The sequence below is a fragment of the Balaenoptera acutorostrata genome, chromosome 20 (assembly GCF_949987535.1).
Source record: "Balaenoptera acutorostrata chromosome 20, mBalAcu1.1, whole genome shotgun sequence".
Taxonomy (NCBI): Eukaryota; Metazoa; Chordata; class Mammalia; order Artiodactyla; family Balaenopteridae; genus Balaenoptera; species Balaenoptera acutorostrata.
In genome coordinates, this window is record NC_080083.1 from 16437457 (window position 1) to 16449662 (window position 12206).

Genomic DNA, 12206 nt, shown 5'->3' on the forward strand with positions numbered 1-12206 from the left:
ACTGAAGCTGGCCTCCTAGTCAGCTGGGAGTCTCGGTAACCAGGTGACTGTGACTTCTCTGCATGGGGGCCCCTGGTCCCAGGATGGCCCCTACTCTCAGCCTCTTTTCCTGTTCTATTTATCTCTTAATACCAACCTGGATAGATTTTGCACCCTGTGAGTCCAGCTTGAGTACGCAGGAATTGCAGAGGCAGGCACCACTTATTTGAATGAGCAGAGGCAGCAGGGAGGTAGTCGTGGCCCAGCGAATGAAGCTATCCCACCACATTCCCCAGAGCAGTAGATTTCACTTGTTCTCAGTGCTCTGGAGACTCCTGCGTGCCCGGGTGCATTGTCGTTCCATCTGCCCTTCCTCACCACACGTTTTTAGCTCTAGGAGTTCCAGAGCCTATGGGGTGAGAATCAAGAAGGGAACATCACCTTGGGTCCGAAATCCAGACCTGTCTCGGCAGTGGGGGATTGGACCGGTGGGTTTCCCTCAGGCGACGTAAGTAACAGTCTTCCTGCTCCGTCCCCAGATGGCAAGGTCAGCCCCGGCACGTTATCCATAGGAAGCGCTTTAACCGTACCCTCTTTCCCAGCCAACTCTACTGCCATGGTGGACCTCACCAACTCACTTCGAGCATTTATGGATGTCAATGGAGGTGAGTGAGTGAACTGCTGCTCTGCCACCAGCGGCTGCGGTGAAGGTGCTGCCCCTTTGCAGCATTCAGCTCATTGAAAAGGGGACAGAAAGGATGCCTGATCTCAGAGGGCTGGGAGGTGGGTAGGGGAGTGGGGTAGGAAAGCAAGCCCCTTCTTCTATTTCTGCCTTATATACGTGCATATACACATAATCAAAGACGAAGGGAGAGCAAAGCCAAGCTGAACCAGTGAGAAGAGAAGAAAATCACTTTAGGCAGATCATCTGGACTTGAAGAATAAAACCAGGAGGAGCCTTGCTCCCAAAGGAGGGATCTCATCTGTGAGAAACCCCCAGAGTCAGGGAGAACTGGGGCAGGTCTTGATCTCTGTGAACAGGGTGGGTGGAAAATTCAAGCCTCAGTGTCAAACATCTGGGCCCTCCCCCACAGGCAGGCAAGTGGTTTGTCTTGCTCCACTTTCTAGGACCGCTGTACCTAACATTAAGCTACCGCACCGCAGGAGGCATCTGCACAGGCTGCGTTGGCATCTGTCTCTCACTGCAAATGGCTAGTGAGGTGCTCAGCTCCAGATCCTTGTACCACTTTGTACTCTGTGTTGTTTAAGAAAATCACTTGGCTGGATTTTAGGAATGCTGAAATAGTTGCTCTGTGATGCTCACCTACTTCCGCATTCCATTTCCTCCTCAGCAGCTTTTTAATCTTTCTCTTTGGTTAACAGAAATCGAGATAAATATGCTGGATGAGAAGCTGGTCAAGTTTCTGGCCTTGCAGAGAATACATCAGCTTTTCCCCTCCCGGGTCCAAGCTTCACCGAGCAGTGTCGGGGCACATCCGCTGGCTTCTGGAGGGCACCACACAGAAGGTGCGCATGCCCATACCTGCCACCACACCACACCACGCCGTTAAGATCTACCCTCTGTGTGTGTGAACAGCCATCTCCTCTCCGTGGAGAATCTCAGCTTTCAGTATCTCAGTCCTCCATGTATGCCTTTACTGGGCTTAATAAAACACCGTGGTTTCTTTTCTCAGAAAGCAGAAACAAGATGGCAACCACAGCTTTCAGATCAGACTCGGGAAAGTCTGCTGTAACTCTTTCATACGCGTCCTCTTTGAGACACAGAAAGCAGCTATGAGTGCCTTTGGGTATTTGTGGTGTGCTTTCTGCTCAATTGCTCTCAAATATTTGAGTTAGAAGAGTTTCCCAAAAGGTTAACTCTGCTTAGGATAGCCCTTTGAGCATTAGCCATTAAAAGCCTCGCTGCTCAGAAGGTGGTCCCCAAACCAGTAGCATCAGCGTCACCTAAGAGCTTGTTAGAAATGCAGAGCTCAGGCCCCACCTCAGACCTATGGAATCAGAATCTGCATTTTAACAACATCCCTAGGTGATTCATATTCAAAATTAGAGAAGCATTGGTCTGTGCCTTCTGGGTTTTTTTGTACAGCCTCCCTATAGTATCAGTTGGTATATCCCTGATAAACCAACAAGCAGCCCAGGCGCTTCAAGTACTATCATCCTTGAATTATATGGTCATCTTCAAAGATGGTCCTTCTTATTACCCATGTGGGAAATGCTGTAAGTGGGGAGAGAAAGCCTCACCCTGAAGCAGCCTAGTGTCAGATGTGAGTTTGGAAAGATGACTCATCCAGTGGGATTATTTTCTTCAGGCCATCACCAAAGGTCCAGGTTCTGTTGATTTATGTTTGGGCCCCAGGTTCTGCTTCTGAATGGCCACATCCCTGTGTTTGCCTTGTAGTGCCGAGAAGGGAAGTACAGGCCCGAGCTGTGTTCTACCCTCTCTTAGGGTTGGGAGGAGCTGTGAACATGTGCTATCGAACCCTCTACATCGGGACAGGTAAGCCAGCTGGGAGAGGTGCTGAATCTGTTCGGCCCTAAAGATTGATACTCTTACCCACAGAGGCTAGAAAGGGAGGGAAGCCCTCTCCAGGGCTGACGGGTTTAACCCAGCAGACCTCTGGACAAGAGGGACTAAGAAAGGAGACTATCAACTGCTTGTCTTCCCTGCTTCAGGCCCTTTTGCCTTGTGCCCAGTGTGGCATCAAGAGGGCTGAACGTCAGCTCTGACTGCCACCCAGTGAGGCATTTTAAACACTGCAGGAAATACCTGAGGAGAGGGCAGATGCTTTGTCCCTGGAGATCTTTGAAAAAGTGATGGGGCTCACACATATCTAACACTTATACTTAGTTAGCCCTACATCTTGTGCAGAGGGACAAATGAGCCCTTAGCCTAGAACTTCCCCTTTCTTTCAAATGATACGGTTTATGGGCCCTGCACCCCATCTTGTGCTCTCCTAGAACTACCCCATCCTCTTCAGTAGCTCACTGCTCTCCTCTGGGCAACAGCACATGTTCTAAAGCAGATGAGCTGGCGGGGACAGCTGTTCTTTAACAGGGGATTAGAAAAGACATCAGTTTTTGTTCAAAAATACAAGGAGAGGGCCCTGAGCTACCTACCCCTTGAGCTCCCGCCCGGAAGTCCCCTGCCCCCTCACCTCCCCCACACATACCCCTGACAGTCTGTTCTCTGCCTTCCTTTTCCTCGCCTCCTGCCACCTCGCAGGAGCTGACATGGACGTGTGCCTTACAAACTATGGTCACTGTAACTACGTGTCCGGGAAACACGCCTGCATCTTCTACGATGAGGTGAGGGGTGGGGATGCGGTGGGAGAGAGGTCTTCCAGCCTGAGCCCTGTCCCAGGCACTGGGGTTCGTTCAGTGCCCTGGGGTGAGGGGAAGGGGGTTGGGGGTCCTCTCCTTTTCTTCCGCCCCCATCATTCCTGGAGAAGAGTCTTGGTGTGAAGGGGCATCCTACATGGCTACCTGCTCCCCAGGAGCAGGGCTCCCACTTCTCCTGAGGTTGGTCAACAGGCCCAGCGCGGGGCGGAGCACCCTAAAGCAGGGGAGGGGACCATCATAGAAGGAACCAAGCCCTCTGGGCGTGTCCCTGTGAGTTTCATCATCATCATCACGTGCCAGTGAATATCATTTCACCAGGAGCCCGTGCTAAGGAGGCAGACTATTGGGGGGGCGAGGGGTGGGTTAGGAAGGAAAGCTTCCTTGAAGAGGTGAGTCTTGTGCCCCATTCGAAAGGGACAGGGAAGGGGGGCATGATTGGGGAAGAAAGAGGGAGCTCCCCAGGTAGAGCAGCACAGCCTTCTCCATGTGTCCTCTCTCCCCTTAGCCCCAGGCCCCACGCAGCAGACCACACATCTTATCTTCCCTCCTCCTCCTCAGAATACCAAACATTATGAGCTGTTAAACTACAGTGAGCACGGGACAACGGTGGACAATGTGCTGTATTCATGTGACTTCTCTGAGAAGACCCCGCCAACCCCCCCAAGCAGTATTGTTGCCAAAGTGCAGAGTGTCATCAGTAAGTTGGAGCAGAGGCCTGTGGCCACAGAGCCTGCCATTTTTGGACACGTTCTCTAATGCCTCAGCCAGGGTGGCTCTGGCTTGCTGCCATGACCTGCTGTCTCTTGCCTTCCTGGTCCCGTTGGCCAGGTTCTCCTTGCTCGTGGGCCCAGGAAAGGCCACAGAGAAGCAGGTGCTGTGCAGCCCCACGTGTGTACACACCTACCTGGGGACTTCAGACTCCACCGGTCCTTTCTGAGTGCCCCTCACCCCGAGTCACGCAGCATTTAGACGGGGGAGGTACAGGGGCCCAACCCTGGCAGACAGCCCAGGTGGGTTGGCTGCTAACTGTTCCTCTCCTGTGACCTTCCCCCTTTTTCCCAGGGCGCCGCCGGCACCAGAAACAGGATGAAGAGCCAAGTGAGGAGGCAGCCATGATGAGCTCCCAGGCCCAGGGGCCGCAGCGGAGACCCTGCAACTGCAAAGCCAGCAGCTCGAGCTTGATTGGGGGCAGTGGGGCCGGCTGGGAGGGCACGGCCTTACTGCACCACGGCAGCTACATCAAGCTGGGGTGTCTGCAGTTTGTCTTCAGCATCACTGAGTTTGCGACCAAACAGCCCAAAGGCGATGCCGGCCTGCTACAGGATGGGGTCTTGGCCGAGAAGCTCTCTCTCAAGCCCCACCAGGGCCCTGTGCTGCGCTCCAACTCCGTTCCCTAGGACTGGCGGCCACCCGTCACCCGCCCTTCCACCCAACCCAAGACTCCTGCAATGCAAAAATGTACACAAACCAAGCCCGGGGTTTTTTCTATACTCCACCAGAAACCCTTCAACTACAATCTTTGCATGAAATGAAGAAAACCTTTTGACTGTTTTTTAAAAATCCTTTTTCTTTTCTCAAGTTCTAGGGGGCATTTGCACATATATTTGTACTCAACATTTCATGGGAAAGCGGCAGACCGAGCTGAGGAACAGCGTGGGCAGGGAGGGGAAGGCCAGTGGTCTGGACACCTCCTCCGACACAAAACCATTCCCCACCCACCTCCTGCTCCCTCCCCCTCGCCCGCCGTTGTAAAATAATCAGAAACTTGTTCTATTTTGTGGCAGTGACAATAGTTTTATATTAAAAGAAAAAAATACAGTTTTCATACAGCAAAATCTATACAATATCATTGTTTTATTTAATATAAAGATCGCTACCCACCCTCCTTCCATGGTTCCCACCCTCCAGGTTATTTTCCCTTTCTGCAGCGGTTGCACTACAGGTAGCTACTGTGTATTATGGACAAATGAGAAATGAATTCTTTTTCTGGCTGTCCATCTATTTTATTTCAAATAAGGAAAAGTGTATTTGGATTTTGTGTAAATACATCTAGTGCTGACATTTTTTCAGTGTTTTTAAAAACTGTACAGTACTACATGTGGTAGAGCGTTTTCTTCAAATTGTCTATTGTAGCAAAAGCGTTTTTGTCGTAAACTGTTCTGTCTCCTTTTTTTGTTCTCCTGCCACTTCTCTCCTCTTCCCTCCACCCCGACAACTAGTACCGATGTACATAGTAATTGTAATGTTTTAGACTTTACAGAAACTTTCCTGTATTCTGTATATAAAAAAACAAAAATACTTCAAATTATGTTTTCTGCCTGTCTGTCCTACCTGTCATCACCCTTAGAGGGGACCCTCCCTGAGGCCCTGGTCCCACAGCCTCATTGAACAAGCGTCACTCCCAGATACTTAGTCCCCAAGGGAAGTCAGGAGAGGGGAGGCGCTGGAGAAAAGTGCACCTAAGGTGGGAGGGAGAGATGGGAGGGGAGGGGTGCAGCTGCGAAGGGGGGCTGTTCTGTGGCTTTGTGGGTGACTTGAGGGAGTTCAGAGGGCTTGATCATTTGACACGATCAGATTCTGCAAGAATCCAAGAGTGTGCAGATCCCTGCTTCTCCTGGCTCCAAAACCAAAACATTAAAATAGAAGATGGCATGAGACCTCTGCATTCTGGTCCAGAAGCTTTAACCCAAGGCGTTCGCGCTGCCTTTGGTTCCAGTTGTTTGCTATCATATTTTATCCACCTATTCTGGGGGAAGTCATAAAACCTGGTTTTGTTTTTTTTCGCCCGGAGCCCTTAGCTGGGCATGGAGGAATTCATTAATATATTCAAGTATCACTCGAGTTCCTCCAGTTCCGGCCTTTGCCAGGCCTTGGGTCTTGGTCTAGGTCACTTGCTGTGAGCAATCACCAGGGCAGATGTGGCCCCTGCCTCTTGGAGCTTAGAATCTAGTGCGGAGTTTGTTGATTCAAATGTCTGAAGAACATGAAAAAGGAGAAATCCAATCTCTGACTCAGCTGTGCCACAAGCAACGTGACTTGTGATCACAACTTCACAACTGCAGTTCCTCCTCAGAAGATGATTCTACCCGTTACCTTAATTTTAAGGCCCCCAAGCACCCTCTTTTTAAACCGAACTATTTCTTCCTCCTCGTACACTTTACCTAAGAAACCTTATCTGAGAAGTTTTTCCTGAAGACCATCTCCTACTCCTTAAAGAACACATCTGTGTGTATGCCAGCACTGTTAGAGTGGGTGGTACCTGTTCGCATATCAGGATTTTGCCTTGGCGGGGGTGGAGAGTGCATCCATTTATTTCATTAATATTCCATCCCTAGCCTCATCCCACAGTATTGACACTTGAACACTGAATCCACAGTGCAGCTAAATAGGAAACTTCCCCCTGGAATGTGAGGTCTGGCCCTGGCTTCCACCTACTTGTCTAGCTTTGTCTCCGCCACTCTCCTACCCCTACCCTAATGGGCCTCTTGAACTCCTTAAGGACAAAAACATTGTTCTGCTCCGTATTTCCAAGGCTAACTGCACTGCCGGACACGCCATAAGTGCCAAACAATGGGTGCTAAATTGTACTAGATTTTTTTTCTCCTTTCTCCTGGCAAGTCACCTGGCCAGGAATACCCTTACCCATGCCTCCCTAGCTGTCCCCACCCACTTTGCCATCATAATCACTTCCATTCAGTGATGGAGCTTCTTTACCTATTTCTACCACCTGTGAGAATTTCAGAGACAAATCTCCTGAAGATCAGATAACAGATTTTACACTCTCTTCCTGCTTCCCTTCAGAAATGGAGGGGTGGGGAAGGCAGGGAGATAGACAGCTAATGAATGAGTGACTCCTGACAGCCCTTAACTGATGGTGCCACCCTGAACACACTGTGCCACCTCGCTGGCCTCTTTGGGAAGAATCCCAGAAGCTGAGGGCTGAATATGAGGATTAGGAATTGACGGACTTGTTTACTGAGAGCAGAGCGTCCAGGACTGGACTCACTCTCAGACACAGCAGCATTCACGTACCCGCTCCTCTCCAGATGGGAAGGATTGCTATTTACTGACACCCAGAGGGCTCACACATCTGCTTAGCCTCCTGCTCCAGAGCCCAGCACAAAGTACAGGTACATACGAAGACGGTCACTCAAGCACCCACTGACAGACTACAGATGCATGCACACACCTGGAGGGTCTCGAGGCCCACAAATTCACACACCTACAAGGTGCTCACATGGGCACACACACACAGGATCCAGAGGCACGCACACAACCTAAAGGGCGATCCCAGGATCTATGGGCACATTACACACCAAAAAGTCATTCACGCCCTCCCTAGGGATTCATGTACATACGTAGAGGGCGCTCCCAGGGCTCAAGCGCACACATGCACCTAGGTTTTCGCACCAGCACACATCCAGAGGACGCAGACGCACGCCTAGGGGGCGCTCCCAGGGCCCACGCGCACACGCACGCACACACACCCCCTGCCCTGCCTCCCGCCCGCGTCCACCTCCGCCTCCGCCTTCTCGAGGCCGAAGCGCGCCTGTCGCCCTTCCAGGCCCGTGCGGGGCGATCCTGCAGCCTCCAGGCGGCGATCCAGGGCTGCCGGAGGCCTGAGCGGGAGCCCGGAGGCGCGGCCGGCATGGAGGCGCTGCTGCTGAGCGTGGGGTTGCTGCTGGGCGCCTACGTGCTAGTCTATTACAACCTGGTGAAGGGGCCGCCGTGCCGCGGCATCGCCAGCCTGCGGGGCCGCACTGCCGTGGTCACGGGTGAGTGCCGGCTGGCGGGCATGGGGCGGGGAGGCCGGGACGGCGGGGGCGGTGGCCCGCGGGCTCAGCTCGGCTCCCGCCCGCCCTCCGCAGGCGCCAACAGCGGCATCGGGAAGATGACGGCGCTGGAGCTGGCGCGCCGGGGAGCGCGCGTGGTTCTAGCCTGCCGGAGCCGGGAGCGCGGGGAGGCGGCCGCCTTCGACCTCCGCCAGGTGAGGGAGGGCGGGGCCAGGCGGGACCGTGAACAGAGGACAGTCACACCTGGGACACAGGGGTGAGCAGAGCAGCTCGGGGCGGGTTTGGAGGAAACGCAGCCCCTGAAAGGAGAGTGCGGCTCGGTTCGCCAAGTGCAGAAGAGGGGGTGCACAGGTCTTCTGGTCACACAGCAAAAGGGCACCAGACCTGAAGGAATTAATTGCAATTCTAAGACATTTAAGGACCGGTAGAAGTTACATTAATGAAAGAGTCAGAAAGGGAACAGCAGAGGGAACAGCATATGCAAAGGCCCTGAGGCAAATTAATTGGTCTGATTTAAGAAACCGATTAAAAGGTTTAATGAGGCTGGAGCACAGAGTATGAGGAAAAGAGGCAAAATGAAGGGGCTGAACACTCTGAGCCAGGGCCAGGTTCTGAGGGCCCTTACAGACCCTACTGAGATCAGATTTTATAGAATGGGCAGTAGAGATCCAGTGAAGGGTCCTCCATAGGGTCTGGACTGTCAGAATAGCCTTTTGGAATGAACCCCTTGGTGGCTGTGTGGCATCTGGTTTGGAGGGGGTAAGAGTGGGTTGGAGGACACCAGTGAGAAGTCTGTTGTAGATTTTAGGGTAAACAATAATGGGCAGAGGGTATGATAATAATAATAATAATAGCAAGTGCCTATGCACGAGTGCGTGCCAGGCACTGTTCTAAAGATTTTACATATATTAACTCATTTAATCCTCACAATAACTCTGAGATAGGTACTATTATTATTATTCCCACTTTACAGAGAACTAAGGCTCAGCAAGATTAAGCATCTTGCCCGAGGTCTCACTCTAGTAATAGGCAAAGTCAAGATTTGCATCCAGTGTCCACACACTTATCCACTACATTCTAACGCCTAGGGGCAGATCTTAGTAGTAGTAGGAGTTGAACTCTCAGAATTTGGTGCCTGGGGAGAGGGAAGAAGAGAGGGGTGCATATGACAGCCCAGCCCTTGCCACTCCACAGGAGAGTGGGAACAATGAGGTCATCTTCATGGCCTTGGACTTGGCCAGTCTGGCCTCCGTGAGGGCCTTTGCCACTGCCTTCCTGAGCTCTGAGCCACGGCTGGACATCCTCATCCACAATGCCGGTGAGGGGCAGCAGGCCCTGCAGGGGGGCGGCGGGTGGCCAGGGGGCAGTCGACCCCTCCAGCCAGGCTTTGCCAGGGGACATGTGGGAAGGATGCCCCCTACCACCGTCTCACATGGGGGACACCGAGGCCTCCAGGAATCCCTCTGGAGCAGTTGCTCACACCTAGCCCCTGCCCCAGGGATCAGTTCCTGTGGCCGAACCCGGGAGCCCTTTAACCTGCTGTTGCGAGTGAACCACATCGGCCCCTTCCTGCTGACACACCTGCTGCTGCCCCGGCTGAAGACATGCGCCCCCAGCCGCGTGGTGGTGGTATCCTCAGCCGCCCACCGTCGAGGCCGCCTCGACTTCACACGCCTGGACCGCCCAGTGGTGGGCTGGCGGCAGGAGCTGCGGGCATATGCCGACAGTAAGCTGGCCAACGTATTGTTTGCCAGGGAGCTCGCCACTCAGCTTGAGGGCACTGGCGTCACCTGCTATGCAGCCCACCCAGGTGAGACTTGGCTCTCTGGCTGCTCTGCTTTGTTTTGATTCCCCCTCTCCCATCCTCGCCCCCATCCCATGCTCCCCCAACCTCTCATTGAGCCACAGAACCTCAGAGTAGGAAGGAAGTCTGGTCCAAGGAGAGAACTGTTCCTTGCCGATCTTGAAGCTAGGCTCTCCTTGTCTGGGTTTTTCCTCTCACACCACAAACTTGGATGCTGACTGCTAGGTAGGGTATGGCAATGAATAAGGCCTAGGTTCTCACCCCAAGGAGCCATCCACATGACTGAACTGACTATAACATGATGATAATGATGATGTTAGCCAATAATTACTCATTCATTCAGGGAGCATTTACTGAGTACCTACTATGTTCCAGGCATTAATCTCAATGCAGGGGATGTAGCAGTGAGCAAAACAACGATCTTATCCTTGTAGAGTTTACATTCTACTTTAGAGAAGGGGGAGACAGCTAATAAATAAATATATACAGTGACAGGTGGTGATAAAGTGCTACGGGGAAAGATAAAACAGGGTAAGGGGACTAAGAAATGACAGGGTTGGCACAAGAAAAAGAAAAAAAGAAATGTCAGGGAGTGCTATTTTTATCTATGGCAGTCAAGGAAGATGTATCTGAAAAGGTGACATTTGAGTAGAAGCCTGAAGGAGATGAGAGAATGAGCCATGAGGCTTGCTGAGGAGAAGAGTTAAAGAACAGAGTAAATAGCAAGTGCAAAGGCCCTGAGGCAGAAGTGCCTGGTGTTCTTGAGAAAGAACAGGGAGGCTGGTATTGTTGGAACAGAGTGAGAGGGGAGAGAGTGGCAAGAGATGAGGAACAGAGGTGGGCTGGGTCATCCAGTGTCTGCATTTTGTCTTACAGTCTGAGTGATTTTACTGATGACTAAGACCCATCCCTGCCTTTAGGAAACAGGTTCCAGGATAACAAGATTTGCCCCACCCATATTACCATATTGCATATTAGATAATCATTGCCTAAGGCTCATTAATAACTATAATAGTGACAATAATAATTATAGCTAACCATTATTACACTCCATGTCTCTAATGTCCGAAACAGTGTCTGGTCTACTACAGGTGTTAATAAATGTTTGCTGATTAAACAAAGGAATAGGAAAAAAGATGAGCTAGTAGAAAAGGTGGAGAGAGACAGAATTGTTCCAGGCTGGGGACACAGCATGAGCAAAATCTGGAAGATGAGGATATATAAGGAGTTTGGATGGAGAAGATGAGCTTGCTGTTAGAAACGAGTGAGGTCACCTTGTCGGGGCCCTAAATACTACCTGGTAAATACTATCTTGGTTTCCCTGGAACTGGACTCTGTTCCCCACTCCCTTCTAGCCCTGTTCTTGCTGCTCTTACCCTGGGCCCTCACCCACTGTCCTCCCGGCTCCTTCCTTCCTTTCTTCCTGTCCACAGGGCCAGTGAACTCGGAGCTGTTCCTGCGCCACGTTCCTGGATGGCTACGCCCACTTTTGCGCCCAGTGGCTTGGCTGGTGCTGCGGGCACCACGAGGGGGTGCCCAGACACCCCTGTACTGCGCTCTGCAGGAGGGCATTGAGCCCCTCAGTGGGAGGTACTTTGCCAACTGCCATGTGGAGGAGGTGCCCCCAGCTGCAAGAGACGACCGGGCAGCTCACCGGCTATGGGAGGCCAGCAAAAGGCTAGCCGGGCTTGGGCCTGGGGAGGGTGCCGAATCTGATGAAGATCCCCAGCCTGAGGACCCATCTTCTCCGAGCAGCCCCCACCCTGAGGAGCCCACGGCTTCTGAACTCTACCCCAGCCCTCAGAGTTCACCAGACTTGCCTAAGCTCATGCGCCGAACTCTGGTTAAAGCTGAACCTGAGCTCCAAACCTCCTAACCCTCAAGCCGGGAAGCTTTCCAGGGCACTTGGTGGGCCTTGAAAACCTTAGCTGTGTTCCAGGCCACGCACTGGGCATTGAGAGGGTTGCAATTTTTACCTCCATGGTTACTTTCTGGGGCTTCAAGCTACATCCTGGACAGCTCGTTTCCTGATGGAAGGAAATAAAGGGTAATGATTTCTTCCTGAGAGTGACAGTAACCCCAGATTGAGAGGTGGGGCATAGTGTGCCAGATGCGGCTTCTCAGGAATTTGAATTTCGTATTTTCCAGGCCCTACCCTCAGGAATGCTGATCAGCCCTGGATGAGGGCCTGGGAATTTGTAATCTGATGCACTGCCAACATTGAGAATACTCAGCTGGGCCCTTTTCGACCGTGTGGCTAGGTAGTTACA

The 12206-nt window shown here is 52.1% G+C and overlaps 2 protein-coding genes across 3 annotated transcripts in view; both read left to right on the forward strand.

Annotated features, from left to right (window-relative positions):
- The window catches only part of PHF12 (PHD finger protein 12), a 41163-nt gene extending 35511 nt beyond the window's left edge, over positions 1-5652 (forward strand). Inside the window, exons 10-15 of one of the 2 annotated variants that reach the window (XM_007183862.2) lie at positions 519-644; positions 1363-1506; positions 2399-2497; positions 3224-3306; positions 3898-4036; positions 4402-5652. In XM_007183862.2, the coding sequence (XP_007183924.1) occupies positions 519-644; positions 1363-1506; positions 2399-2497; positions 3224-3306; positions 3898-4036; positions 4402-4736 (926 nt within the window). In that variant the 3' untranslated portion in view covers positions 4737-5652. Of the gene's footprint in view, positions 1-370; positions 494-518; positions 645-1362; positions 1507-2398; positions 2498-3223; positions 3307-3897; positions 4037-4401 lie in introns of those variants that run through there. The other variant, XM_007183863.2, reaches the window with a different exon arrangement.
- A 2189-nt stretch (positions 5653-7841) lies between these two features.
- On the forward strand, positions 7842-12001 carry DHRS13 (dehydrogenase/reductase 13). The gene is made up of 5 exons (XM_057536280.1): positions 7842-8114; positions 8208-8326; positions 9327-9450; positions 9631-9942; positions 11370-12001. Exons 1-5 carry the CDS (start codon positions 7988-7990, stop codon positions 11810-11812), a joined length of 1125 nt encoding a protein of 374 aa, XP_057392263.1. The 5' UTR covers positions 7842-7987; the 3' UTR covers positions 11813-12001.
- The last annotated feature ends 205 nt before the right edge of the window (positions 12002-12206 follow it).